This window comes from Penicillium manginii, assembly GCF_028828005.1.
Source record: "Penicillium manginii strain IBT 31320 chromosome Unknown utg000002l:1.0-5564898.0:1.0-5567710.0, whole genome shotgun sequence".
Lineage (NCBI taxonomy): Eukaryota > Fungi > Ascomycota > Eurotiomycetes > Eurotiales > Aspergillaceae > Penicillium > Penicillium manginii.
The window spans coordinates 1,676,643-1,704,051 of record NW_026643103.1 but is presented as its reverse complement, the minus strand read 5'-3'; the positions used below and the strand labels follow the sequence as shown (position 1 = coordinate 1,704,051).

Sequence of the window (27,409 nt, the reverse complement as noted above, 5' to 3'; positions counted from 1 at the left end):
CCATCAATTCACAAGAATGAAATCACCGACAAAGGGAAACAAGACTACTTTGCAAAGGGGCTCGCAATATTGCAAATATCTCAGTTGGTCTTGTCACTTATCGTGAGACGAACTCGTGACCTTCCATTCTCTCAATTAGAGACTATTACGCTTGGTCTGGCCGCCTGTGGTGTCTCAACATACATAATCTACTGGTTTAAGCCCCAGGGTGTTGGGGTACCAATAGCGATCCAAAGAGAACCATACAGAGATCCTCACCATTTCCAACGCACACAAGATAGCTTTTGGGCTTTAATCACAAACACAGAGGTATCCTTTAGTGGCAAACCTACCTCCCGTATCCAAAACGACAATATCTCATTGCAAGGAGAAAATACAGGCCGTACAGTCATTATTGCCCTGGCTGTGATGTCAGCAGCATTTGGGTGTTTTTCATTCTATTGCTTGGAACTTTGAATTCCCCGCACTAGTGGAAAGGACTCTCTGGAGAGTGGCCACCATTATGTCTATCGCAGTTCCAGTGTTTGGCTTAGTGACCATTATTCTCTCTCAACTCACTGCCCGCGATGGCGACCCCCGGGAATTTATGAGAAACTGTCTGGATGTTCTTCGGGAGTTTCATTGGCATCATTACGATTACGATTCAGTCTTGGCGGTTAGACAAGTCCTGGAGGACACCTACTACAATCCGAACCCAGAAGCTAGCAACGCACAACGCTTTTATGAGAGCATTCTCATGTCACCAGGTATAAAAATATACCCGGATATGCTCAAATTCATCGAAGAAACACCCGAGGATGAAAAAGCACCCGAGAGGAGCCGTTACCCACACGAATTATCGGATGAATTTCGGTCACAGTTTCGCGCCCTAGGGAGATTGATAGAGGGCAACGGCCCAAGGATACTGGTCAACGGTGCCAAAACTCACGTATTTCCCCGCCGAGTCTTGGTTCCAAACTGGGTGAATTTGACTATTCTCTATGCCACCAACCTATTATACACCCTTTCACGATTGATAGTCATGGCATTGGCACTCGCGAGTCTTCGTTCTATGCCTGACCAGGTGTGCATTACTACCTGGACAAAGAATATCCCCGCAATTCAATAGCCTCATTCAGTTGTTTTATTACTGCTACCCATGTGGTTACAGTTTTGTAATTAATGCATTTACGAACCATGATGAGGACCATATTGCTGAGAGCGTACTTCTACGCCTCAGGTCATCTCTTCCCGATGGCCATATCACATATCATTCATCCATCCCTCGAGTCCCTCCGGTTAGCACCTATTTTCAGTATATGCTATATTCAATTAATTCGGCAAATAAAACTTCTATCTTAGTTTTGTCCCGATGTCCTTCTCGCCCGATACGTTATCTGGAATGTATTTGAATTTTTGTGTCTGCTTTTACTCAAGCTAGAGCTTACAGCCCAGTATCTAGCATCTGCTTTCAACGTCTGCTGCCTTTAAAATGACCAAATTCAAGTTGCTTTTCTGCCTTTGTAGACTGTGGTAGCGACTGCATATATAAGGCATCCGTCAATACTATGTCGTATAAACTGTGCTCCAAATTCTTTTTTTTTTTTCGCAACATGTAGTAATTCCCCACATTCCCCATTAAACCGACCCCCATTCCCCCACAGCATCATCAACCAATTGCCGATACTTCTGCTGCTTAAAGCACTGCTCCAGAAAAACCTCATACTTCGCCCGCAAAAGCGCCAACTCCTTCCCATCCTCCGTGGGAACAACCTTCCTACCAGGCTTACTCATTCGATCCATAATATCCCACAAATCCTCCGTCTTCCCCTCTGAATCCGCACTAGCCGCCTTCGCGCCCAGCATAGCCGCCCCATGACAAACAGCAGCATGAATATACCGCGGTATAACGACCGGCATTCCACAAGCAGACGCAATCAGACCAACAAGGATATCATTCTGACACTGCGATCCAGACATGAAAATCGACGTAAGCCCGTGACCGGCGTTATTCATCGTTTCGACGATCTGCTTTGTTTGCAGCGCGATGAATTCTAGCGTTGCGTAGTAATATCGAGCCAAGCCGTCGATGGACTTGTCGCTCGTTAGCCCGACAATTGACCCCGTCATGTCTGGATCCGCGATCGGAGACCGATTGCCCCACAAATCGCCGTAGAAAAAGAAATGTCGGCCGAGGTACGCGATGCACGGCGCTTTCTGTTCGGCGGCCATCTCTTTCAGGTGTTCGTTCAGATAGTCGTATATGTTCGTGTGGTAGGACTCTGCGATTGATAGCGCCTGGTTAAAGGCTGGATGTGTCTCAATGACGTGTTTTAGTAGTTCTCCCGTGGCAGATTGGCCTCCCTCCGCCATCCAATAGTTTGGAATGATAGTGTCGCGGTACGGTCCCCAGACGCCGGGCACGAAGACCGGATCCGCTGACATCGCCAGATGGCACGTCGACGTACCCGCCACAGCTGCTAGACGGGAGAAAGCCTGCGCCTTGTCGTTCGAAGCTACTTCGTCGTTCAATTGGTTCGAGTCAAGACTTATTTTCGCGCCGACGGTGCCTATCCAGCCTGCGTATGCGTCGATGACGCCGCTGCCGATCGCGATACCGGCTGGTAGGCCTAGTTCTGCGGCGGCTTTTTCGCAAAGATGACCGACTAGTTCTCCGGCAGATAGATAGTCGCCGTTCTAGTAGGTGAATGTCAGCTAATTCAAGTCTTGTTGTAGTTTAAGGCCAAGGGCTCACCACCCCGTCAACACCGCCCATTCGCTTGAAATTGTCCTCGACTAGGTCGGCCAGGCCGATTTCGGTTAAGAAGTCCCCCTGCCATCCCTTTACGCTGCCGTCTACGCCGACGGGGACATAGCCCTGTTTGCAGACGGCGCTGCAGAAGCTGCGCTTGTTGTTTCCTGTTGCAATGTGAGTGAGTGCGTCTGCTAGGTCGTAGAAGCTGCATTTATCGAATAGGTCGGCTGGCATGTTATTCTTTAGCCAGAGGACTTTTGGGACTTCCATTTCGATGGACATTGTTCCGCCGACGTAGCGGAGTAAGTTGTGGTTTGTGGCGTTGATCTTTGCAGCCTCTGATACGGGGCGGTGGTCTAGCCATAGGATGACGTTGCGGTCTGTGTCGAAGTTGGGTCCTGTTACGGAGATTGGCTCGGAGGTTTCATGGTTGAAGACTGATAGGGAGCATGTAGCGTCGAAGCCAATTCCTCGGACTGTGGAGGGGTTGATGTTTTGCTCGTCTAGGGCGCGGCGGACGGCGGTGCAGATGCAACGCCATATGTCTGTGGTTGATTGTTCCTGGTAGATTTATGAACAGGTGCTCTTTAAGGGGTCCTTATTCTGTTATTTGTGGGAGGCAAAATGTAGTTCATACATACATAAAAGCCATGTTCGGGTTGCCAGAGACCGATGTTCTCGGAGGCTAGGCCGACAATGTCGCCTTTTGCGTCGATGATGCAAGCTCGAGCACTGCCTGTGCCTACGTCGATACCGATGAAATGGTCCAATTGGACTTGAAGCTCCTCTCTTGGGTCAGTAGAGGCTTGTCGAGAGGCCTGGCGATCGGGAAGACGGTGGGGTGGAGTCATATTGCGATCTCAGGGTTTTCTCCGGCGGTTTGAATTGAATTGAAACACTGAGAGGGGTTGTAATTGGAATTTCGAGAATATATCACTCGGTCGCTCCCAGATTCTTTTCATATATAGTGGGAGTGTAAGAATGGGGAAGAGGTGAGAGGCAAAAAACAACAATTCTCGAGTTGATGGCGGGGGATGACCTCCGGCTGTGGGGAACAAACAGGGGGGAACAGGCTTACTCCGGTTCGAATGGAGATACTCAGCTGACTGGTAAATATAGCCGAGTACTTGTTTGTTCCTTAAATACTCAAGTACCTATAATACACTCTAGAGTATACTCTACTTACAGTATAGTATAAATAGTAACTTATACAAAAAGTTGAAGTACGTCGGTGGATCCAAGCACGGACCCGCGGCCATCCTCAAGCTTCAACTTCAACTTCGACTTCACATCTCCTTCCCCCCCAAGATTCACTCCACAACCATGAACCTCCTCACCCTCCTCGGAGCGCTATCGCTCCTCTTCATCTCCGCCCTCGCCGAAACCACAACCGACATCTTCTACTGGCCCATCGGCGCCGCCTCCCCCTCCGTCCTAGCGCGCGTCACCTTCGACCCAACAACCCTGACCTCCTCCGTGACCTCCTACAACACCCCGGATTCCACCGACGACCTCGTCCGAATCGGCCTGTACACTGCATCCTCAAAGCAATGGGTTGGATCTCTTGCCTCGCTCTCCTCATTGACTGATAAATCCCAACAACCCACCTTCCGCCTCCACCTCGGCCCGACCAACGAGGTCTACCACGTTTCTCTGGCTTCCAGCACGGCAACTTCTGCCCAGGCTGAGTTGGTGCTGAGTGAGGCTGGCGCACAGCCGCATTTGAACCGTCCTGTCGTTGTTAGTCCTGATGGGACTGATGCCGAGGCTGTGGAGGAGAAGAGCATGCTTCAAAAGTTGGTTTGTTCCCCTGATTGGCATGGGCTTGGCTAATACGTTTCTTCGATAGGTACTGGTGGGTGCTTGCGATTGTCTTCTTCTTGACTATGACTAGCGGTGGGGGTGGGGAGTAGGGGTAAAAGTGTTTGAATAGAATGTTGAAGTAATGATATTTCTTTCTCTTGTTGGCTCTTGGGTGTTTTTGATGGGCTACGCTCAGTTGGATATTTTAGACTGGTACCATACCATTTGTCTATGTATTCACTGGCATGAGTAGATCCGATGCTAGGCACTTCGGTCCTCGTGATGTGCCTGTAGGTGATATCATAAAGAACCACGATCTCCTAGCATAGAGACTAATAATCAGCGGCAGCTGGTGTCTCATAATAGAAGAATCTCAGAGTAACTTGAATGATATCGGTATACTAGAATACTAGAATACTATTATACGTATATACTAATATACTACTTATACTCTCTTTTCAAAGTGCTTTATTCTAAACTCAGTTCAGAGTATCCCATTATGGAAGGCGCCCCCCCACTCCGCGGCTGCCTGTCGTGGCCCCAGGCAGCATCTCCACTCGGGGACGTGCACTTTGCACTCAATCAACTCTATAAACATCCTGCACTTTTTCTTTCTTTCTTTCTTTCTTCTTCTTCCACTCCCACAAAAACCCCACCGACTTCATCCGCAACCGGATTGATTTGAGAAAATGATTCTCTCTCTGCCAACTGAGTTGGTTGAGCTTGTCCTTAGAACCTGCGACACGACAAGCTACCTCCAGCTTGCCTTCAGCTGTCACACTCTGTTATCCATCGCAACAGACGGCCGAGAGCTCATCACCCATCATCTCAGGAATACACCTGGTCTGCCCGGCGAGATCGATAATGGGTCTCTTTCCACTAAGCAATTGTTCCGATTGCTTCTTCAACGCTCATACCGCGAACTGTACGGCGCAGAATTCTACTCCCACCGCAAGCTTTTCAAATTTGCAACCAAGGTGCTTGACCCCCGTGCTTCTGTACTTGGGTTTGGCGGTTCCGATCAACTTAGTCTGGTCTTCAAAGACGATGAAACTGCCTACGACTGCCGGACAACTACAGAAGGGTGTGTGCATACAAGACTCATTCGTCCACTGAAATCGCCCGCGAGCAAGTTTGGAAGGACAGAGATCCTTTTCACTGCCGATGGGGGCACTAACACAGCTGACGGAGAACATATCCGTGGGACTTATGTTCTGCACCGCCTCAAGCCATTTATTGATCAAAGTGACACCGACCATCCTTTCATTCAGCAAGCAATGCAGTCTAGTCCCGATGGGACCATTTTCCTTGCTCTCCACGCGGATGACCCAGCTAAAGACGTTTGCATTTACAACTTCCCCGATGAGCGGGAATATGAGCCTGTCGCTCTCGCGGCTGCCCTGCTGGAGCCCTGGAGCGACGAACGTTTTAAATTTGCTATTTCGTGGCAGCATCGCCATCATCACAATGATCATCATGTGATGCTTTACACAGCCGCGGTAGATGATGAAGAGGATGGTGATGATTCGGAGCAAGATGAAACGATCCAAATGAAAGGTTTGTTGAAACTTCTTCCCGATATCGACCAATTCACTGACTGACGCCTTATTAGGATCGAAATACGATTCTTCCGTCCTCACTGAGACCATCGAGACCGAGGCCGAGATAACCAACCAGGGGTCTAGTCATGAAGAAATGGAGAGAAGAGGCCCCGTAATGAAGTTAGCTTTCACGGATAAGTCGAACCAATTGCTCCATTATCATCGAGGGCAAACGCTCTACAGCTCGTTTCAAAGACTTCCAGGGTATGGCACAGGAGAACCCAGGTTGATCAACAATGCCTGTCGAGTCAGTTTCTCAGACTCCTTATCTCTGCAATTCGCGATCGATCTTCCATTCTTCGGCAAGCATGTGCCAGGCAGCGAACTTCCGGGCGGCCGATGTCACTGGCAATATCTCGCCGTTGGCATTGCCACTCACCGAGTAGAGCACTGGACAGTCGCATGCCTGCTCAAGTCTGAAACATTCTCTGGCCGGTGTGATCATCAGCACGATCTCGCCCGCGGGCGACGCTTCGACCAGTGGGAGATCATGGCCCGACTGGACGGATATCATGAATCGAATACCTCGCACGGATCTCTGATCACTGCTTCTCCCCGTGGTACCCGGATCGCAGCTGCTAGCTGGAAAACGATTACAGTCTGGGCATTGAACCCGGATGCGTTGGTTGGGGGCAACGAGTGCGGTTTCTATCCTCAATCGTGGAACTCGCCAACGAACGGCGTCACGGAGTTACCGCCCATCGTAATTGACCTGGGTGCAGTCTGCTCCCAAATTGCATTCACGCCCGATGAAAATGAACTGCTTGCTGTCACTGATCGGGGTCTTATGAACCTGTGTCTCAAGCCGGATGGTAGGGGGGTGGAGGTTATTGAGAAAGTAACGTGGATGGACCGTGAAGTTAGTGACGAAGAAGATTCAAAGTGATGGAGTGGCATACTTGGTGATAATTGGAGTCATTATCGTTCATTTCCCCCTTCTCTAGCGTGTTCATACTTTCAAGATCGATTTACGACCCCCGTGGGGTTCACATGGGTGGAGTTTAGCTTGCTTGATACCAATGCATGGAGTTCTTCTTCAGCATTCAGTTTTATTTCGACCCTAATATTTATCCTAATAGTTGACACTGGAACTAAACGTAAATGATACTAGTACTTTCTTACATCCAATTCCCCAATTCAACCTCAAGGTACTCAAGATATAGGGTATAGCCGCAAACCGAGCCAGAAGTTCTATTTCTAACCACGGGTACCTTCGTCCCGGAAAAACTGCCAAAACTTGGGCAAAATATTAAACACTCGATACTATAGAGTCGGTTGAACGGAAGATGGGTTAGATTCATATTCTATAAAGCCCCTGTCTCTTCCCCTGACACTAGGCGGGTACCTGGCGAACTTGAAACCTTCTCCCCACTACCCATTGTGTATCCGCAACCCGCAACCTACTAACGTGTTTCACCACCGAACCGCCACCACCACCGAGCCGCCACCCCACCTACATTACAACGATATATATTGAATATTACACAATTACCATATAATATATTGCAAAAACTAAGCACTATTCACAACCGGGCACCTATTCCGCTTGTGCCCTGGCTCTCTGCAATTAGTACAGCGCTGTACAGGCCTCCTAGTCGTCGTCTCTGTAGTTGCCGGCGCACGCCGTGGCACCAGGGGTATTACCATTTGGTGCTCATGCTCAATTTGTAGACGTAATTGTATCTCTTCGGCAGTTATTCCACCTTCGTATACCAATTGCTTATTAGGTAAGGCCTTTTTTCGCTGCTTTCATCTATTCTCTGCTATTATACGCTTATATGTAGTCGTCAGTATTATAAGCTGATTAGTAAGTAATTGTGTACCTTTGGTAGTCTGCTCTAATTGCTGATATATATCGTTATTGGGTGAAATATCTCGATACTCTAGTAATCGCTTGATTGATGCTGCCTGGTGTCGAAAATTGATAGCTTTTGATGGTGTATGAGGTATAAATTTATGACTACTAGTACTACTACGTGATGGTGGTAGTGTAGGTGATGGGGGATGAACCTTAAGTTTTGAAAGTACTATCTTAGGCGTATATGGAATGATACCCGATGCCATAAAACTGCTAGTAATTGTAGAGGTTGTGTATGTTGCTGTATGTGTTGTAGGGTACAGATGAAGGAAATCGAGCTTTTTAATATCTGTAGAGCCTATATAGGCAAGATCTTGTATAGTCTGACCATAGAAGTGCTTTAATATACTAAAATAACCTATATTAAGAGGTTGTAATAGATACAATGAATAAGATAATATATAGATTGGTATAATATTGCTTTCTATACATAGAGTATTAAATTGAGGGGTAAGATGACTCCTATGGCTATCTATGACTAGGAGAGACTAGGTACTATGTTGACGCTTTTTAACGTATAGGATGAAGGAATTTTCGAGCTATGAAATACTAATTTGATTAGTAGTCTATCTATTATTACTAACCTCGAAGCGCCAGTTGTCTGGGATAATACTATACTAAGTAGATATAAAAACTTTGGCTTTAAAAATGATTGTTGGAGGTAGAATACTATCTAAATAGATATACTCAATTGTAGTAATTTACTTACAGTTATTAGGCTATACAACTTTTCTTTTTCCCTGCTACTTCTGACTAGTGATTACTTTTGAAGTACTAGTGATCCCTATTGTGAAGCTAGTTTTATCAAAGTTATAGATGTTGTTATCAAGGATACTATATTCAGTAATAATGTTGCAATATTGATCGAACCACTTGCGGATAAGCTTCGGATCTTTACATAATGCACGCTAAGCGGTGTAACGATGTGAAAACCGGGTTTTTAGCTTCTTACGGCGTGTAATAAACTGAGATATCCAATTTTTGCTGATTGGTAAGGGAGGGGTATTGACAGAGCGTTGAGCAAGTAGAATATTGGCTATCTTTTTTGCCATAGCTAAGGTAGGGGTCTTACCACGCATATCTAGATCCAATATCCATCGCTTAAGCGAATCCTCTTCGATTTTATCCAATTTTGAGCAATTTGCGTGAGTGGTGTTGCGATAACCGATCCCCTTGACGCGGTCGCGTAATATTGTGCGAGGTACCTTATAAACACGCGCAGCTTCAGTAATAGAAGCTATTTTCTTGTTTCTTAGCGCCTGTATAGCAAGTTCGATCCTGCCTTCTTGCTCAATGAGTTTGCGCGTTCGTCCGGTACGAATTGGTGGCATAGTGGTGGTTTAAAGATGGAGGTGCTACACGCGACGCGATTTTTTTGAGGTGGTGGCGGTTCGGTGGTGAAACACGTTAGGTAGCTACTGTGTAAACTGAAATACCGACACATTTAGTGCTACTAGTAACTCCCCGGAAAAGAATCTCAAAACCTTCTATCATTAATTGAGTCATTCATTCGTGTTCGTGTTCGTGTTCGATACTCGCTTTTTTAGAAAAACTGCCGTAGAAAGAGGGATGTTCTTTGTTTTTCATGCATGCAGCCATAGCCATAGCTAGCCCATCCCGAACACCCAGAAATGCAAAACAAAACAAAAAATGTACATTGGAGAGATTCCAAAAGGAAGCCCAGAAGAATAGAAAAATAAACTTTAAAAAAAAGCAAAGGGTATCCTTTCCATTTCCCAATCCCACTCATTTCGTTAACGGGCAAGGCAAGGCTCGGCTCCGCCCAGCCAAAGCAAAGAAAAGTATTAGGTATCCTCCTGCGAAACAAGCCACTCAAGAACGCTTTCATAACAAAGAACGAATTGGCTCAGGTTTTGGACCATGCTGGGTCGCTGTGTGCGGAAATCCTCTACTGTTTTTGAAATCAGGTCCAGGTCCAGGTCGCGGATTTCTTTCGGGACTTCTTTTGAATTGGAGGGGTTGAGTGCACGCTGTCGTTTGAGGATGTCTAGCACAGTGTCGACTGTGCAAAATGTTCCAGTGCGGCCGCATCCAGCGCTGCAGTGGACTAGAATCGGTCGCTGGCCGTACGGTTCAGCCTCCTGATTCCCGAAGCCGGAATCACTGGTCGATCGGGCCACTTTATTACACTGCTCGATCAGATTGAGGAGATGTGTTGGCTGGGAAGTGGTGCCGAAGTCTGGCCAGTATGGGTATTGTATCTGCGTGATGTCTCGCAAGGGTTGGAAGGGAAAGTTTGTGTGTTGGAGACTGAAGTGGCGGACGATTATGACCGGGTTTTCGTTAGACTCGTTCGGGCTCTGGGCTGACTCTTTCACGGCCTTGGAGTTCTTCATTGAGGGGTCGATTGGACGACCCTTGGACTCGACGTCGATGTACCGCTCTGAATAGGCTTTCACCTTGAATGGACCGTAATCGGCGGTCCGCCAGTAAGGGTGACTTTTCACTTGTCCTCTCTCAAACTCGGCTGTCAGTGAAACGAGCAGCCTGACATCTTGTTCCCAGACAACGCGCCAAAAGTCCTGTTTCATCAAGGGTCAGCGACAATTGCGAATGGAAATTGGGGAACACAGATTGGGGGAATAACTCACGTTGAATGTGTCCGGAACCGGAGCCTGGGTAGCGATATAACGCCGGTTGCTTAGCTCGGCTTTAATGTGGTTTGCATTCACATAATCGCAGTCGCCTAGCGGTATTCCTTCAAGTCTAACGCGAGAGTGTTCGAATGGATAGATATCGTTATATCGATTTTTCGTTCCCTTCTCAATTCCCGCAACGCGATACTTCTTCGATGCTCCACCGGCGGAGGCGGAGGGGCCATCATAAGATAGCGCCTGTTTCATGCGCTCCAATTCTTTCTTCTCCAAGTCTAGAAATCTCTCCGACACGATTTGGCCCTGGTCCTTGGCATCAGAGGCCTTCCGAAGCCACGGGGAAGGGCTTGTTGCTGTGAATCGGACATGTGTTCTGGCAACTTCAGAGATATCTGCCCGACTCCGCCCATAAGATCCATGTTCTGACGAATATTTCCAAAGAAAGGATTTGCCGCTGAAGACGCATCTGGCATAGCACAGCCTCCTACAACAGGTGCGACAGATCCAAGATTAATGCTCATTGAGGGTCGCTTCTTGGGGGATGGCCCTGACGTCTGCAACTGCGGCCGGTGGATTAAGCGCGGAAACTGGGCCGAAAACCCCTTGAAGCCATTCTGTAAAATCAAACCTTTACCTGACCATCCTTCCGCCTCGAATTTGCCAATCACGTTCAAAAGAGGGATAGCATCCTTCACCTCAGTTGTGGAAGAATCGTAAACAATGATTATGCTACATTGTTTCCACTGAGCGAATCTTTGTTTATCACCATCGTTTGTGAATGTGCCCTCGAGTTTCTGCGTGTTGAACGAACGTCGCTTGAGAAGTGTGGTGGGAATGCAGAGGTTTAAAGAGCCTTTAATATTGGACTGGGCAAAATGCGTGTATGCGCGAACATCCAGCAAAAGAAGACTTTTCGAATCAGATTGGATTATTTCAGCACATTGCTCACTTGACACCCAGCGAGATGGGGTCATAGGTGATTGGGTATCTGCATTCACAACCAAGTCAGTTGAATAACTCCATCTTGAGATGTGGTTGGCAATTTCTTTGCTCACCTTGAGAGATAGACCCTGTCCTTTGTTGGGCTGAGATCCCATTTCCCGTGATACTACCGTGCATTCGAATGCCCGAGTCGCCGCGGACCACGGACGGAAATGACGGATTGACGTCCTTGGTGGAGGGACGCCTTTGGAGGAAAGACTCGCGACGCCCTTTATCAATCTCAGACTCTGTTCGCAACAGGTTCACCAGTCCCTCCGAGATAGGCTCTTGGGAATAGAGTTGGAGCTTGGGACTAGGCAGTGAGTTCTGCGCGCCGGGTATGGATGCCCAGTTCTTTTGTACGTGCGGGCCCGAGTTTGACGTTGACGGGTTACTAGAGCTTTCCACTGCGAGGCCGAAGTAGTTGGGACTCTGACGCTCCGACAGGGAGGCCGTCGCTGGATAATTGGGATTCGATGGAGATAAAATGGGATGAAATGCGGTCCTTCCATCGAGGGGAAATCCCTGTGCAGTCTGTGCACCCTGTGCCCATGGGGAGGAGGGTGATCGCCCAGGACCTGTCATGGTCACTGGTGCGTGCTACTCCTACCGCTTCAGATCGAAGGGAAGGTGTATCGGTATCGGCTAGGAACAGAAAGGGGTCAAGACAGCATATAGAATGCGGAGATACCAATTTTAGAATCAACGGGTAAAGTCGCAGATGTCGAGGGGTCGGGATATGCTAGGGTGGTGCTAGGGTGGTGTGGCCCGTAAAGAGAGAGAGAGAAAGAGAGGTTGTCACGATCGAATCCAGCCAAACTGACGTAAGGCGATGATGTAGCAGAGGGGCAGAGGGTTCAGAGGCGAAGAGGGCCCAAGACCAGGACCAGGACCGAAACCGAGATCAGGGCCAATGGTTGAGAGGGGTGGGGGAGGCTGATATCAAAAGGCTCGGAGTCATTCCATGATTAATAAGGGAGACTGGGGGGGGATTCGGAGATTCCAGAAAAAAAGTTATGACGTTATTGTGGGGATCACGGGTTCTCGGCTGGACTGGGCCATTCCCAAGGGTTTCCCCCCCAACCTTAGGAAATAGATCGCGATCTAGATTATCTTTACTGTCACTCAGGTATGCAATAGCCGACTACTCTGCATACCTGAATGGACTCGATCTGACTGCAGAAAACCTGAACTTGCCTGCAGAAATGGTAATCTTTAACGAGTTCACCCTCTCAGAGGCCCCACCACGGTAGCAAAATGTCGCCACCGACACTGTGGAGGTTCGATTTCGGTGTATCCATGCAGCTAGGAGTTAGCAGCTACAGTAGTTAAATTTTGTTTGTATTGTACAATTCACAGAATATTATTTACAAGGGCAGTAAGGCAGGAAGGTAGTATGCTTGGTGACCGCAGGTCGAGGCAGCCATACATACTCCGGCAAACAATACACCACTTAGCCCTCCTGTCAGCTCAGCACATAGGGGCCCGGCAAACCTACTACTCCACTCCAATGCTTGAATGCTCCATCGTGGCACGTCAAGATGACATGATGATACCCAGGAGAAGTTCACACCTGAGGAGGAGATCTGCTAGTCATGTGGATTCGGTGGATGTATGCAGTGAACACGGTGTTTGGTGATCTTTCCATCCACAACCAGCTCACTAGGTTAGGTAGTGGCCACAACACGCTAAGGCCGTCCCATGTGTTGATCTAGGCGTGGTAGCGTTGGTGTAGATGAGACCATGCCAACCGATCTCGCTATTATCTTCTCTGCCCGTCGTACCATGATAAATGATCATCGGGTCATGCAGGATTGAAGCTCATCATAACTGCGCCTTCTGCCCTTGGAAATGATTGAAGCAGAACTTGGAGTCCAAATGTCATGATACTCTCATATTCTCTCAAATTCGTCCATCCGGTTCGCCTTCGAATCGCTTCACTCGCGTTTGTTCCCAGTTATCCAGATCCTTCGCCATCAGTCTCTGTAAGGTGAATTAGAATACTGTCAAGCCAGGTCATTAGTCTCAGGGAGGGCTTTTATAAGCTGCATACGTAGTATTCTTCACGCTCATCACCAACAATTCTGCGGCGAGGGTTTCGTTTGATCCCTTCCTCCCCGCCGGGTCCCTTGAGTCCAAGTTCGAACACTTCATCTTGACTCAATTGCTGCACTTTGCGATCGTATCTCTCGTAGCGTAGAGCGGCAGCTGGTGTAAGAGCAAATGAGCCAGCAACAATCACACCCATAAATGGAAGTCCGAAGAGGAGGAAAGGGTGCCGAGAGAGGCGCGTTCGGTAGAGGGCTCCAAGCCGTTCTCCGAGACTAGAGGATGCAGTGGTCGCCCGGCGAAATGTTTTGGACTGGAATGCAGGCATGATGGGATCGCTCAAAGCGAAGGGACAGCCTTTGAGTTAGATGTCGTATCAGGGTAACGAAGTAAAAGAACGAAGTAAAGAGGCAGACATGTTCAACGGAGAAGTGTTGCGCAACTGATGGGCAGATCCGGCGAATTGATTTTCCGGGATACCGGGACATTTTGTTTTGGGGCTCCCAGCTCCAATCCACAAGTCCAATCCAGAGCTCGCCAAGTTCAAGATTTAACTGCATTTACAACTCCCCGTGGTTGATGGCATAAGGGCAAGACATTTTGCTAGCTAATATTGATCTCAATTGATTGTTGTGGCCCTTTCAACACGATTGTAATCTCTTGGGCATCCATCTACCTTCCGTCACAGGCGGTCCGGTAGATTTTCCACCCTTCACCTCGCGCAAAGCTCCGTCGCGACAATCTCCACTACAGCTCAGGCGACAAACACCCTTGGAACTATTATTTAAGTTCGCCCGGCACATTACGCATAGCCTCCATGGCATCGAATACGAGCTCTCTCTTCGGAGGGGGTGGTCTTGGAAGCGCAACCCCTCAGAAGTCAAGTCTCTTCGGTTCCAACACCGGTACAAGTGCATTTGGAACCGCTGCGCCTGCGGCTGGAGCGGCCCAGGGTACTGCCCAGACCTCCTCACTCTTTGGACAAGCCCCGAGTCAGCAGCAACAACCCGCCCAGACATCGTCACTGTTCGGCCAAACCCAGACTCAGCAACAACCCGCCCAATCCTCTATACTAGGACAGACTCAGCAACCATCCAGCACCGCCCAAGCACAAGGGGGAGCTTCCGCTCAAGCAACCCAGCCTGCTTTCTTCAACAGTCTGCTGGAGCGTGGAAAAAAGCGTCCCCTAGCTTCAACCGCGCAGAATGGCAACTTTGAAGATATCCCCAGTCTGCAACTAGGCCTGGATGATATTCGGAGAAAGGCAAGGGAGCTAGGTACATCTGGAAACAAGGACACCCAGCAAATCACCAGCAAAGCGTAAGCCGACCCGTTGCTCTCTTCCAAAAGAAACATATTTGGCTGACTACTAAATCTTACTTCCGCAATAGTCATTATTTACTTGCCTCTTCTGGGATCGCTCCTAGTCGCGCTTTGCGCGACCTTCGATCTCTCGACCCGCAGGCATCTGTCGCTGCGACCAGAGAGACGGACAGTTTCGACCCCGATAATCAACGCTTCCTACGAAATATTCAACAGCGTGGCCGACAGGCCATGATCGCGGAGAGCCTCTCTCGCGCCCAGAGAGACTTTGATTCATTCCTGGAAGAAAAGGTGGACATGGACTGGGAAGATCAACGCCGGAGGATCTTTGATCACTTTGGACTTTCTCAAAAGGATGCTGCCAATGCCGGGGGTCATATGAAATCCACCACGACAGGAGCCTTTGGCCGGTCAGGAAGACAATCCAAGCAGGCAGGTCTGAACCCTGGTGCCGCTGCATCTCGTAGAAGTGTCTTTGGACGTTCTGGTCTTGATAAATCTGTGATTGGGACCCCCGGCGCGGGTCTGGCGAGCCGCCAGCTCTTCGAAGATCCCACCGAGCGGAGCGAGGGGCTTGCTGCGCCTTCAGCAAACATGAGATTTTCGCGCGAGAAGATGAGCAACTATGCTGAGAAGGTTCAGCATCTGAACAATGTTCGACTGCAAGATCAAACTTACCCAATTCTGCATCAGTTCTCCGAGGTAGAGTTGCAATCCGGCGGCGATATCCCCCATCAAATTTTCGATGCCTATCAAGCTCTGATCAACGTTGTTGGCGAGAAGCCAAGCATTTCTGGTGCGGAGGATCCCCTGGCTGTGAAAGAACGCCATTACGCCGACTCCTATCTGGAAGAGTCAACAAAGTCCCGCACGGCAATTAAACTCAAGCAACGAATCATTGAGGGATCAAGAACCTACCTGGAAAAAATGTTTTACAGCCAGGTGGAAGCCGATATTTCCAAGAACCCTCGCGAAGCGCAGGTTGGCGGAATTCCCAGTGTGATCAATAAGGTCCGCGCGTATATTCGCCTTCGCGCGGCCAGGAAAGACTTGGCACCAGATGGAACGGAGCCGCAGATGATTGGAGCTGATTATTGCTGGATTCTCATCTTCTACCTTCTTCGATCCGGTCATGTTGACGATGCTGTCCTGTACGCGACGAGCGATGGGGGGTTCAAGTCGTTGGATCACAAGTTTGTGACTTATATTGCTACCTGGGCTAAAGAAAGGCGACTGCCTCGGGATCTGCAGCAGAAGATCAACGGCGAGTATCAACAGCGTCTGCGAAATGCCCCCGAGGGTTCTGTTGACCCGTTCCGAATGGCCTGCTACAAGATTATTGGACGATGTGATCTTAGAGAGCGACGTCTGGATGGTGTCAACCAGAGTGTCGAGGATTGGATGTGGCTGCAATTTAGCCTCGCGCGAGAGGATGACCGTGCTGAGGAGGCAGCGGGCGATATCTTTGGCCTTGAAGATATTCAGACCGATATCACAGAGATCGGTCAAAGAGTGTTCACCAAGGGCCAGGATGGGCCCGGCGGTTACGGAACATTCTTTCTTCTTCAAATCCTGGGAGGCATGTTCGAGCAGGCTGTGGCGTATCTGGGTACTTACAATTCCGTTGCGGCTGTTCACTTTGCTATCGCATTGGCATACTACGGTCTCCTGCGCGTGTCCGACTTCTACGTTTCCGGGGATGAAATTCGTAAGCACCGCTTTTTCCACCCATTATTTTACAGCATGCTAACTATGACTTTCCTTGCACAGTTTCTTTCACAGTGAAGCAGTTCCCACAAATAAACTTCGGATACCTGATCACCCAATACACCCGGGAATTCCGCACCGGAGACGTCGAGGCTGCAATTGACTACTTCACATTAATCTGTCTTAACGCAGACCTTCCGGGCGCATTGGGCAAGTCCCAGTCGTCCGTTTGCCACGAGGCACTTCGCGAGTTCATTCTCGAGACCAGAGATTTCGCCAAATTGCTTGGCGACATTCGTTCGGATGGATATAGAATCAAGGGTGTAATTGAGCAACGCCTTTCCCTGATCAACCTCACAAACCAGCAAGACTTCCTGAAGAACATCACCGTCCAGGCTGCGGCGGTTGCAGATGACAAGGGACTGGTGACCGACTCCGTCCTTCTCTACCATCTGGCCGAGAACTACGACCGAGTGATTGAAATCATTAACCGGGCCCTGTCCGATGCCATTGCTGTCGAATTAGGCGGCGCCGTCTCCAAGCTTCAACCTCTTCGGCCCAGAGCGGAACAAGGCCAGACAGAAGAGCCTGGCAGCAGTCTCAGCCTGACAACCGTCGACGACCCCATCGCCCTCGGCAAAAACATGATGACCCTATACGAGTCTCAGCCAATGTATTACGAAAATATCCGCCCGATCCACAAAGACGCTTGTATCCTCCTGATCCGAATGATGGAAGCAAAGATCGAGGTCGAGGCTGGCAGATGGCCCGAGGCCCTCGACGCCATCGACCGCCTGGGCGTCCTCCCCCTCCGCGCCAACGGCTCCATGTCCCATATCCGCAGCGCGGCCCAGGCATTCTCCTCCTTCCCGGAAATTATCTCGCGCAACATCGGCCCCGTTATCATGTGGAGTATCGCGTGCATTGGCTACGAGCGCCGTAAGCAGACTTCGGGTCCGTATGACACTGCCACTCACCAGGGCTTTGCGGAGCAATTGCTTGGTATGGCTAAGGATCTTATGGTCTTTTCGGGAATGGTCAAGTACAAGTTGCCTCCTAGAGTTTATGAGGCTTTGGCGAGGGCTGGTGCCGATATTGGTGCTTACTAGTTAGAGTTCTGTGATACTGATTGTTTAGTTAGGGGGGTAGGGTATTGCATCGGGGAGAGTTCCGTGTTTCTCTTAATACACTGGCAAATATCGACTTTTATTTTGTTTGGTTCGAATTAATTTCCCACGTCGTAGTTATGGGTAGCTGTAACATGCAAGCTACCCTACTTCTACGTATATGAATTGCTCGACCCTACTTGTTTAGGGTCCCGGGTATATTGCTCGGTAGGATACTGGGTAAGATACTGAGAAGATGGAGGTGAGAGAGGAGGTCAGAGATGGCTGCCTAGCAATTACAACTCTCTTACCTCTACATTCTTCCTTAGTCCCCTCCTCGCCTCGTCTCAGCGCTCGTCTTCAATCGAGTTACCTTTCAAAACTCACCATGCATGAACGCCAGCCGCCCAGACAGCCCACCCGCCACCAGCCCAAGCGTCAGGCTAAGTCAAGGACAAACTGCTCGGGAATCGGCCAAGTTGATGGAACAGCTCAAGGAAACCCCAAATCTCGGAATGGAAGCAGCCCCAGCAGACCCAGAACATCTTAGGGTTTACCAAATCCTCCAGAGTCTGCTCACCTGGCTTTCATCAGGTGGAAAGGATAGTGTTGTGAGGAATGTTCAGAAGATTTATGAAAATCCGCTCTGTGGGCACGATGATATCTTGCAACTCGTTCATCACTATGAAGTCTACCTCTTCCGACCCAGTATGTCTTGAGTATACTATTGTGCAGGTTTATATTAGGAGTAACTTTATCTAGCCCGGGCTCTGGGTGGGAAACTCGCTAAGTAAGCCATGATTGTATCTCCAGTTGACAGCCAACAATCCATAGCATCTATTGATTCTCTCGAAGCCGCATCACCACCTCACCCTTTCGTTTATTTCCAGAAGTCTATCAAGTTATGAAAGGCATCAACAGAATCAACAATGCAATTCTACTACATACGCTGCTCTATCTCTCATTCGGGGACTTCGCCTGTGCCTTCAAGGCGATACCGAACCGACCACATGCATATCAGTTGAGAACCTACAAACATACTACGACTGAATTGACTGAAATGATAAAAGTAAAGTTTTTTCCGCCTGAATTTACATTCAGTAATACCGACGATTTAGCCAGGACTGAATTATTACCCCATCCTGTGCTACTGGATCATCATTATCGCCTTGCAGAAATTTTCAGTGAAACGGAAATAGGTGCTCCGATTGTTGAGGGTATTGACCGATCCATTGAACGTGACGATGATTATTTGACTACTGACGGTTTGAGTTGCCTAAATGGTGTGCTCATATTCATTAACCTCTTCTTCTAGGTAGCACCGAATTTCATCTTTGAATTCGTAGACTTCTACTAGTATGCCACGGTTAACCTACTACAAGTAGATTACCATCGGGGGAATATGGGCTTCTTACTGGTTTATGTACGTGTTAAGTAAGCCCTGTCATTGATGAGGACACCTTGACCTGGTTATTACTACTGCCTACTCGGTGGGTATTACCTAGGTAGTATTAGTATTAAGTTGAAGTTGAATATAAAATTAGAACTTGAAGGTTCCTAATCTATCGGAGGTTGCTTATACATCATACAAGCCTTACTAACCACACTAAAGCGCGGTCGTCAAGGCTTATTATGCTTGCAGGACTAAAAGTAAGAAAATTGAGCATCAGGAGTAGCGTTACTTCCAACATCAATAGTTACATAGGTAGTAGACAAGCAATAAAGAAAAAAACAAAACACCTATAGTTTACCATGGATATCAAAGGCCTCGGCAGAACAAGCGCGTTCGGTGGGTTTGCCCCCACTGCGCCTGCCAAGCCTCTGGGGGACCTCTCCGCGACATTTTATCCGCTGTGCGCCCTCAAGCTTCATTCGATCTGTCCATGGAGTGCATTTTTACTATCACCTCGAGGATTTGCCGGCCTCATCGCCCGGTAATCCACTGAACTTCCCCCGTATGCACGCTGCTGGGCTTTAACACAATATGGATCACGCCGACCATGCGCCAGATCCATGGTCAACAGCACCAGAGAACGGCTCGGCAGGTCGAGCTAGTGCAGCACAGGCCAGAGATGGCGTGGATCATGTTGAAGAAGAGCTTGAGCTCGTGCCGCCCGTTCCACACGAGGCGATTCACGAGGCGATGGACGAGGATCCTCAACATTCGGGCTCGGATCACCCCGCGACCCCAATGAATCTATCCGGCGCGCTGGAGAAACAAGCCAGACAGGCCGAAGCCAACGAGTTCGCTTTGGATAGCGCAAACGCAGCCGATGAGGCCGGCATCGCGGAACTGGAGGAGAAATCCGGTCATGCTTTGTTCAATAACCCGCCCAATCTTTCGAGGATCCGTCGGGTGCTATTTGAGTGCAGTGACGCTATCGAAATCAGCCTTGAAGAATATCAAACATACTGGCCGTTTATCGACAATGTATGGGTCAAACAACGGTCTAATTCCAGCAAAGAGGGCCACTGCACAACGGACTATTATATGTGTCGGTTACGACGGCCGACGCATCGCACATCTGAGACTCGCCCTCTGCCAGAAGGGAAGCGTCCCCGAAAGAAACGCGTACGGGAGGGGGGTATGTGCAACTTTCAGATCAAGGTTGTGCGTTTTGAGGGCGCGTATTCGACTGTCACTATTGCTAGAACGCCCGGAAGCAGCGACGTTCATTCGCATGATCTCGACTTTATCGACCGGGTGAAGCGGAACTCGGGACTCATGGAGTCCGCGCGAAAGGAATCATGCAAGGGCTACCTCCCTTCATCTATATACACCAAATTCCAAGAGTATCCCGAAAAGCTTTCGGAAGCCGGGGGTCGATTTCTGACCGTCACGGATGTACGCAATGTTTCTGCGAAATGGCGCATCCAGAACCCGGAGGTCAAGCTCATTCCACATGATGGATACGAGTACCAAAAGGGTCATGGGATCGTGAGGTCTCAGGGTGCGGCGGAACGATCTAGCGAGAATCTATCTGCCCATTTACGAGTCCACCATTCCCAGGATTCGACTCCGGCTCTGCCTCCTGATATCCTTTCTTTTCCGCAATTCTCCTTGGACTTTTTACAGCCTTATTTACCGAGTCATACTGATCGGCGCGAGTTCCCTCACGTCACGTTGTCCTACGCCTCATCTATGGACTCTAAGATCTCTCTTCGGGCAGGCATGCAAACGGTGCTATCAGGACCCGAAGCGAAATTAATGACTCACTACCTTCGTTCTCGCCATGACGCTATCCTTATAGGCGTGGGAACTGTGCTTGCAGATAACCCCGGTCTAAACTGTCGTCTAGAAGGGGCTGGAGGGTTCGGAGGTCTTGGGAGGATGTGGCAACCACGTCCGGTGGTGATTGATCCTACGGGGCGTTGGCCTGTCCATCCAGATTGTCGAATGTTACGGACAGCAGTGGAGGGGAAAGGAAAAGCCCCGTGGGTGGTGGTGTCACCGGGAGCGCAAATCAACCCACAAACTCTTATGATGCTCAAGGGCTACGGGGGCGACTTCCTCCGAATTGTGGAATATAACCAGCATTGGCGATTACATTGGGAAGGCGTTCTTCGAGCTCTAGCTTCTGAAGGTATCAAGAGTGTTATGATTGAAGGTGGCGGGACGGTTCTCAGTGAGTTGCTCAACCCGGAATACACCAACTTCATCGACTCGATTATTGTGACGGTGGCCCCCACTTACCTGGGTAGCGGCGGTGTTAGCGTTAGTCCACACTCCAAACTTGATCAAGAGGGCAACCCTAATGCCGCTTTGAATCCGCGCGAAGTAAAGTGGACTCCTCTGGGCCAGAATGTCATCATGTGTGGCAAAATTCGACCACACGAGGACGAGCGACGGGGAGAGTAGAGTGTCAATGGCAATGGAAATAGCAATAGCTTTCTTTGAATATAGATTCTGAATAATTAGCAATAATGAATGACCTTGATGATAAAGAGAAAAGTAAATTAAAGCAAACAAAAGTACCGAAGTACAAAGACGTTAGATTCTTAGGTAAGGGGATTATTCACTGGGCGCGGAATGCCGCATTATTTACTTTTTGGTTCTGCCACCCTCGAGCTACGCTTTTTTTTTTCACTTCCGCTTTGTCGCGTCTTTGTTCCATTCCCAACCCCCTTTCCCCTTTTTGCTTGGTTACATTCCAAATCACACACAATGCCTCCGAAAAAGTCTACCTCTACAGCCAGCTCTTCTACGAAGGCCGCTGCGCCCACAAAGACCGCGAAGGCGAACACTTCCGCGCCCAAGTCTACTACCAAAGCTGCGCCCAAAGCTACCACCAAGGCTACCACTAAGACTACCACCAAGGAGACCACAAAAGCGACCCCCGCTCGCGGTCGCCCTAAGAAGATGGAAACTGAGACTGCGACAAAGGCAGCCCCTAAGGCTTCCGTGAAGAAGGAGACTGCAGAGAAGTCGCGTAAGCCTGCGAAGACGGCCGCCGCTGCCACTACTGCTACCAGCGCGTCTCGGAAGCGCAAGGCCGATGAAGTCGAGGAGAAGCCCCGTGAGATCAAGAGGTCTCGCGTTATTGAGCCGAAGGCCCCGAAGCCTCCGAAGGCACTGCCACCAAAGGTCATCATCAACAAGGCCCCTACAACCCGTCTGAATGTCTTCGTCTGTGGCGAGGGAAGCTCCGGTGAGCTTGGTCTGGGAACTGCCAGGAATGTCATTGATGTGAAGCGACCGCGTCTGAATCAGCTTCTGGCTGCTGACAAGGTTGGCGTTGTTCAGGTCGCGGTTGGTGGCATGCACTGTCTGGCCCTGACCCACGACAATCAGATTTATACTTGGGGTGTCAATGACCAAGGCGCTCTGGGTCGAAACACTGATTGGGATGGTGGATACAAGGATATGGATGAGGGTAGTGACTCGGACTCTGATGATGACGACAGCGGATTGAACCCCCGCGAAGCTACTCCTACCGCGATCCCCGAGAACTCCTTCCCCAAGGGTACTGTTTTTGTTCAGGTTGTTGCTGCCGATAGTGCAAGCTTTGCGCTGACTGATGATGGCCTGGTCTATGGCTGGGGAACTTTCCGAGTAAGATTGAATGATTCCTGAAAAGCTACGCTCTAATACTAACCTGGTGTTTTTTTTTCTCTCCTCAGAGCAACGACGGTATTCTCGGATTCGATGAAACCCACCGCGTTCAAATGACCCCGATCATCATTCCTGCCTTGAAGAAGATTACAACCCTGAACTGTGGTGCCAACCATGTTCTTGCGCTCAATGACAAAGGAAAGGTTTTCGCCTGGGGATCTGGTCAACAGAACCAGCTTGGCCGAAGAATCGTGGAACGCAACAAGCTGCATGGATTGCAGCCGCGCGAATTCGGCATTCGCAAGAAGATCGTATCGATTGGCTCCGGTTCTTACCACTCCTTCGCCATCGCTCAGACCGGTACCGTCTACGCGTGGGGTCTGAACAGCTTCGGCGCAACTGCTATCCGCGAGGGCGCCGGTGATGACGAAGCCGCTATTGTGCACCCCACTATTGTCGACTCGCTCTCCAACAAGGATATTGTTCAGCTATGTGGTGGTTCTCACCACTCTATGGGTAGGACTTCAGACGGCAAGTGTCTGGTTTGGGGCCGTCTGGACGGCTTCCAGAGTGGTCTGAAGGTCGATTCTCTTGCCGATGATGCTGTTATCAAGGACGAGCGTGGACGCCCCCGTATCTTGATCTCGCCAACCCAAGTGCCCGGAATCAAGGCTAAGGGCATCGCCGCTGCTTCGGATCACTCCCTCGCCGTTGATGCTGATGGACGCGCCTGGTCCTGGGGATTCTCGGCTACCTACCAGACTGGTCAAGGTACTCAAGATGATATTGAAGTTGCTACCGTGATCGATAACACTGCTACCCGCGGGAAGCAGCTTAACTGGGTTGGTGCCGGAGGCCAGTTCTCCGTCTTCACCTGCCCTGCTGCGAGCGAGTAAATCAAACCCTTCGGAACATTCTCTGAAATTTCTTGCCTCTGCGCCTCTCGGAGGCGTGGATGCTTTCTTTCCCTGCACTTTTTTCCTGTTTCCAATATTTTCCAATTTGCGGCGCACAATGTGAAATTAGCTCCTCTCCTACAATCAAGTTAGGCATGTCAATTATAATAATAACGAAGATACTGCTACCTTTTTGGGTGCGCTCCACTTTGGTCTTTGTCTGCTCTGCGACGTAAATGTAAAGGATGCAAAAGTGTTTACATTCATGCGTGTCATTATGTACAAATTAGAATCTATAGGCGGTTTCCTCGCCTCGACGGCTACATCCCAAGTTCATTCATAGCTTCGTAGTCGGCATCAAAGTCGTCCATGTTGTTTTCGTATTTCTGCGGCCCCGGCCCGGACGTTTGTATGCCCGACATTTCATCATCTTGCTCTCGGAGGAGGTCGTCGAGGTCGTCGAGTTCGTCGTCATCGGGCTCGGGATGACTGGTAGGTTGTTGCCGGGTATCTGCCTCTGGGTCTGGAATGAAGAGTTGGTCTGCATCTGCATCTTCCGAAAGACCTGCTTGTGGTTGCGCCTCGCCATTCTGATTCTGATTCGAAGAAAGTCTCGTAGGCAGTTCGAGGGTTTCTATCGTTGGTTCGGGATCGTCTCGGAAGAGCTTCGGCTTCTCTTCTTCAATCCATTCCCGTCGCATCGTCTGGATACGTTTTGTGTGGCCGAGTTTCTCGATCATGGCTAGGCCGTCTGCGAATTTCGCGCGTGGGAATAGGTCGTCTAGCCAGAGTTGGTAGAAGTTTAATAGACGGGCTGCGTCGGAGAACTATACAGGACAGGAATTTGTTAGTCTCGTCTCTGCTGGTACTGCGCTGATCTGTCGCCCACCTCATGTCCTTTGCCTTTGAAGCGGAGTTTCTTTTTCGCTGCTTGTCGTAGTTTTGGGATTCCGGATTGTGAAAGAAGGCTGGTGGTCCGCAGTCAGCTCATCATGTCCATACTCATATCCGGGAAGATAGGCGAAGTTTCTCGACCTACCGGTTCTCATCGAGCTTCGCTACCGGTTGGCGCTTCTTGGTAACTTTGACCTCTTCGTCGAGACCTAATCCGAGTGCTGATTGATCTCCGGATTTTGGTTTGGAATTGGCATTATCGGCGTTGGAGTCGTTGTTTCCTGCGAAGATCTCGTCGAGGCCAACATCGTAGTTGAATAGATCGTCCAAATTGGCCGGGGAGCTTCCTCGCTCCGGAGTAGAGGGCATGGTTGTATCGTCGGCAGACTCTTTGAGTTCAGTAGAGACAGGGTGAGGTGTGGGAGTCGTAGCTGTAGCTGTAGCTGCAACTAATTAAGTAAGTCCATCGATATCGACAATTCAATTCCCCAGAACGCGTGCCCGCGGCAGTAAACGCGTCCCAAGCAGCCAATTAGAGAGCGGGTAATCGACAGTGTGCACTAGTCCCGATATGGCTAGCGCTGCCCATGTCTGAGTGCTGTGATTACATAACATTTCAACTTCCCATGTTCCGAACTCGACTCTGCACCTAACCCGCAATCCCACCTCCGCGCAATCTTGAAGATGGCTTCCGATCCTAAGGCGGCCGCGGCCGTTGTGCCACCCAAGCTGACCACCTCCGAATTCCAAGTATGATTGACCCCATACCCATCCCAATTGGTCCGAGCTAACCCTCTCTCTCACCAGGTCATTGACACCGACCCGTATGTTTAACTGACCCCCAACCCCAACCCCTCGACCCGGGCCTTGCCCTCGACTCCAGGATCAACAACTCACCAAAATTGATAGCCATGTGCGCCGTGTGTTTGGATATGCTCGGAACTCCGACTACGCCCTGGCCGGTGGAGCGGCCGCCGCTTCCCCTCTTGCGTTTTGGGTCATGGAGAAGATGAGCCCCACGGGCGTTGGCCGCAATGGTTTCTCTCCCATCATGCGTCTCGCAAGCGCTATTGGACTGGTTGGTGGTCTTCACATCTTGTACCAGCGATCCTGCAGTACGCTTGCCCCCCCCAACTCCAGTTACAACTGAGATGAAATGCGATGCTTACGATTACTACAGACCGTTTCTACGGATTCGCCGAGAACAAGCGCGAGGTTGAGATGGATATGCGCGAGATGGTCGACAAGGTCAAGCAGGGCGAGCCCCTGTACGGCGTTTCCACAATGTCCAACTACCTCCAGGGTGTCGCTGCCCGCAACTCGCGGTACTCCCAGCTGTTCATCCACGTTGTGCCCTGGGCCAACTTTGCCAACCACAACCAGGTAAGCATTCCTCCCTCGCCGTTCTCCTAGAAACCGAAGATAAGAGTATGTCGCAGAGCTTTGACATGATACTAAACTGCGAACAGCACGGTGTCGACACTGCGAAGTACTACCAACAAGCCGAGCGAGAGCTTGAGGCCGAGCGATTGGCCAAGGCTGGCTCTGCATGATTTGAGTTTGAGTTAAGAATTACTTCAAAATTATCCTTGTTCGCGTGAAGTTGCACGATTTCTGTACACATATCCTTTTTGTGTTTTATTGAGGCGCCCTTGAAATTAAGAATACAAATTTTCCCACCATATCTTTAAGCATGTCGCAAGACGCCAAGAACGCCAGATGCTTCGCGTGTAAATGTAGAGTATTCACGTCACGTCTAGTAGACCCGGCGTGGGTAGAAAGCAGTCGTCACACAGTCGTCCCATCATGCATAATGATGTACTCAAATGATGGGCATAAAATCGTCGGCCTCGTCCTCGTTCTCGAAATCAAACGTCGTGTTCAGTGCACGATTCTTCTTTGGTCGAGGGTTTGGTGCTGGTATCAGTGTTAGCCTTGTTCCTGTACCTCGCCTTTCTCTTCTCTCGCTCCATCAAATAATCTTACCCTTTTCGTTCTCTTGGATGTAGAATTGACGGAGCAGTGTGATGGCTTCTTTTCTATACAGACCAACGTACACGGGTAAGGCGGATCAATGGATTTACTATTGATCGATTTAGAATTGAATTAGACGGTCCATTGGAGATGGATTCCAACGGAGGTGGGGTGGTGGCAAAACACTTACTCCGAATGAATCGTCAATACGCCGCCAACACCCCCGAACCTCACATTATGAGTTCCCACGAAGACACTCCGGATCCCGTACTGTCGAAGGGCCGCGGAACACATAATGCACGGCTCGACTGTGACATAGAGGTCGGTCTCCCTGATGGCAGACTTGGGATAGGTCTGGAGCATTTCTGCGATGGCGAGAAATTCGGCATGGCGTGTGCCCTTTAGTATTTTGTTAGCCCATGACCACTTTCAAGATCGAGAAGAAGACAAAGAATTTTTGGCATTTGCCGTGAGAGTGTGGACGGACGGACGTACGTTCATTGAACGGTTTGTATCATTCATGCCCGATCCCACGATCTTGTCGTTGTAGACGAGGACACAGCCGACTGGGGTCTCCCCGGTGGCGAGCGCTTTTTCACCCTGGAAGTTCTTGTCAGTTGCACGAAGTACTAGGGGATCGAAGATGTAAATTTCGAATGAATCTCACCATCGCAACTGCTTGCTTCATGAAGTAGCCATGTCGGGAGTCTTCGCGAATGGTCGAAGGCTTGGCTTCTTGCTCCATCTTTGGTGGGGTAGTCTGAGTTACCAGGCAAAAACGTCAATTTTAAACTTTGATTCGGATATGATGAAGA

General features: G+C 49.6%; 13 protein-coding genes across 13 annotated transcripts; 8 read left to right on the top strand and 5 right to left on the bottom strand.

Annotated features, from left to right (window-relative positions):
- Positions 1-502: 502 nt before the first annotated feature.
- On the top strand, positions 503-1,108 carry N7533_001889 (uncharacterized protein; the record flags this gene model as incomplete). Its single annotated transcript, XM_057098539.1, has 1 exon — positions 503-1,108. The coding sequence occupies one exon, from the start codon at positions 503-505 to the stop codon at positions 1,106-1,108; it is 606 nt and encodes a 201-aa protein (XP_056963675.1).
- A 509-nt stretch (positions 1,109-1,617) lies between these two features.
- Positions 1,618-3,585, bottom strand: N7533_001888 (FGGY-family carbohydrate kinase; the record flags this gene model as incomplete). Its single annotated transcript, XM_057098538.1, has 3 exons — positions 1,618-2,676; positions 2,735-3,295; positions 3,376-3,585. 3 exons carry the CDS (start codon positions 3,583-3,585, stop codon positions 1,618-1,620), a joined length of 1,830 nt encoding a protein of 609 aa, XP_056963674.1.
- A 472-nt stretch (positions 3,586-4,057) lies between these two features.
- On the top strand, positions 4,058-4,647 carry N7533_001887 (uncharacterized protein; the record flags this gene model as incomplete). The annotated part of the gene is made up of 2 exons (XM_057098537.1): positions 4,058-4,530; positions 4,584-4,647. The coding sequence occupies 2 exons, from the start codon at positions 4,058-4,060 to the stop codon at positions 4,645-4,647; spliced, it is 537 nt and encodes a 178-aa protein (XP_056963673.1).
- Positions 4,648-5,226: 579 nt separating this feature from the next.
- Positions 5,227-7,024, top strand: N7533_001886 (F-box domain protein; the record flags this gene model as incomplete). The annotated part of the gene is made up of 2 exons (XM_057098536.1): positions 5,227-6,094; positions 6,150-7,024. The coding sequence occupies 2 exons, from the start codon at positions 5,227-5,229 to the stop codon at positions 7,022-7,024; spliced, it is 1,743 nt and encodes a 580-aa protein (XP_056963672.1).
- A 2,777-nt stretch (positions 7,025-9,801) lies between these two features.
- Positions 9,802-12,177, bottom strand: ptpA (uncharacterized protein; the record flags this gene model as incomplete). Its single annotated transcript, XM_057098535.1, has 4 exons — positions 9,802-10,539; positions 10,609-10,964; positions 11,039-11,599; positions 11,667-12,177. 4 exons carry the CDS (start codon positions 12,175-12,177, stop codon positions 9,802-9,804), a joined length of 2,166 nt encoding a protein of 721 aa, XP_056963671.1.
- A 1,317-nt stretch (positions 12,178-13,494) lies between these two features.
- Positions 13,495-13,969, bottom strand: N7533_001884 (cytochrome c oxidase assembly protein COX16; the record flags this gene model as incomplete). Its single annotated transcript, XM_057098534.1, has 2 exons — positions 13,495-13,575; positions 13,646-13,969. The coding sequence occupies 2 exons, from the start codon at positions 13,967-13,969 to the stop codon at positions 13,495-13,497; spliced, it is 405 nt and encodes a 134-aa protein (XP_056963670.1).
- A 489-nt stretch (positions 13,970-14,458) lies between these two features.
- Positions 14,459-17,780, top strand: nic96 (linker nucleoporin NIC96; the record flags this gene model as incomplete). The annotated part of the gene is made up of 3 exons (XM_057098533.1): positions 14,459-14,961; positions 15,033-16,672; positions 16,735-17,780. The coding sequence occupies 3 exons, from the start codon at positions 14,459-14,461 to the stop codon at positions 17,778-17,780; spliced, it is 3,189 nt and encodes a 1,062-aa protein (XP_056963669.1).
- A 389-nt stretch (positions 17,781-18,169) lies between these two features.
- N7533_001882 (uncharacterized protein) lies at positions 18,170-18,571 on the top strand (the record flags this gene model as incomplete). The annotated part of the gene is made up of 2 exons (XM_057098532.1): positions 18,170-18,485; positions 18,540-18,571. 2 exons carry the CDS (start codon positions 18,170-18,172, stop codon positions 18,569-18,571), a joined length of 348 nt encoding a protein of 115 aa, XP_056963668.1.
- Positions 18,572-19,761: 1,190 nt separating this feature from the next.
- N7533_001881 (RibD family protein) lies at positions 19,762-21,636 on the top strand (the record flags this gene model as incomplete). Its single annotated transcript, XM_057098531.1, has 1 exon — positions 19,762-21,636. The coding sequence occupies one exon, from the start codon at positions 19,762-19,764 to the stop codon at positions 21,634-21,636; it is 1,875 nt and encodes a 624-aa protein (XP_056963667.1).
- A 306-nt stretch (positions 21,637-21,942) lies between these two features.
- N7533_001880 (RCC1 domain-containing protein) lies at positions 21,943-23,726 on the top strand (the record flags this gene model as incomplete). The annotated part of the gene is made up of 2 exons (XM_057098530.1): positions 21,943-22,830; positions 22,899-23,726. The coding sequence occupies 2 exons, from the start codon at positions 21,943-21,945 to the stop codon at positions 23,724-23,726; spliced, it is 1,716 nt and encodes a 571-aa protein (XP_056963666.1).
- A 320-nt stretch (positions 23,727-24,046) lies between these two features.
- N7533_001879 (Chromosome segregation in meiosis protein 3) lies at positions 24,047-24,989 on the bottom strand (the record flags this gene model as incomplete). The annotated part of the gene is made up of 3 exons (XM_057098529.1): positions 24,047-24,553; positions 24,616-24,694; positions 24,766-24,989. 3 exons carry the CDS (start codon positions 24,987-24,989, stop codon positions 24,047-24,049), a joined length of 810 nt encoding a protein of 269 aa, XP_056963665.1.
- A 315-nt stretch (positions 24,990-25,304) lies between these two features.
- N7533_001878 (putative NADH-ubiquinone oxidoreductase 21 kDa subunit) lies at positions 25,305-26,173 on the top strand (the record flags this gene model as incomplete). Its single annotated transcript, XM_057098528.1, has 5 exons — positions 25,305-25,370; positions 25,428-25,444; positions 25,530-25,735; positions 25,801-26,003; positions 26,090-26,173. 5 exons carry the CDS (start codon positions 25,305-25,307, stop codon positions 26,171-26,173), a joined length of 576 nt encoding a protein of 191 aa, XP_056963664.1.
- Positions 26,174-26,442: 269 nt separating this feature from the next.
- On the bottom strand, positions 26,443-27,339 carry N7533_001877 (nucleoside deaminase; the record flags this gene model as incomplete). Its single annotated transcript, XM_057098527.1, has 5 exons — positions 26,443-26,537; positions 26,607-26,659; positions 26,785-26,993; positions 27,090-27,194; positions 27,262-27,339. 5 exons carry the CDS (start codon positions 27,337-27,339, stop codon positions 26,443-26,445), a joined length of 540 nt encoding a protein of 179 aa, XP_056963663.1.
- Between the last annotated feature and the right edge of the window lie 70 nt (positions 27,340-27,409).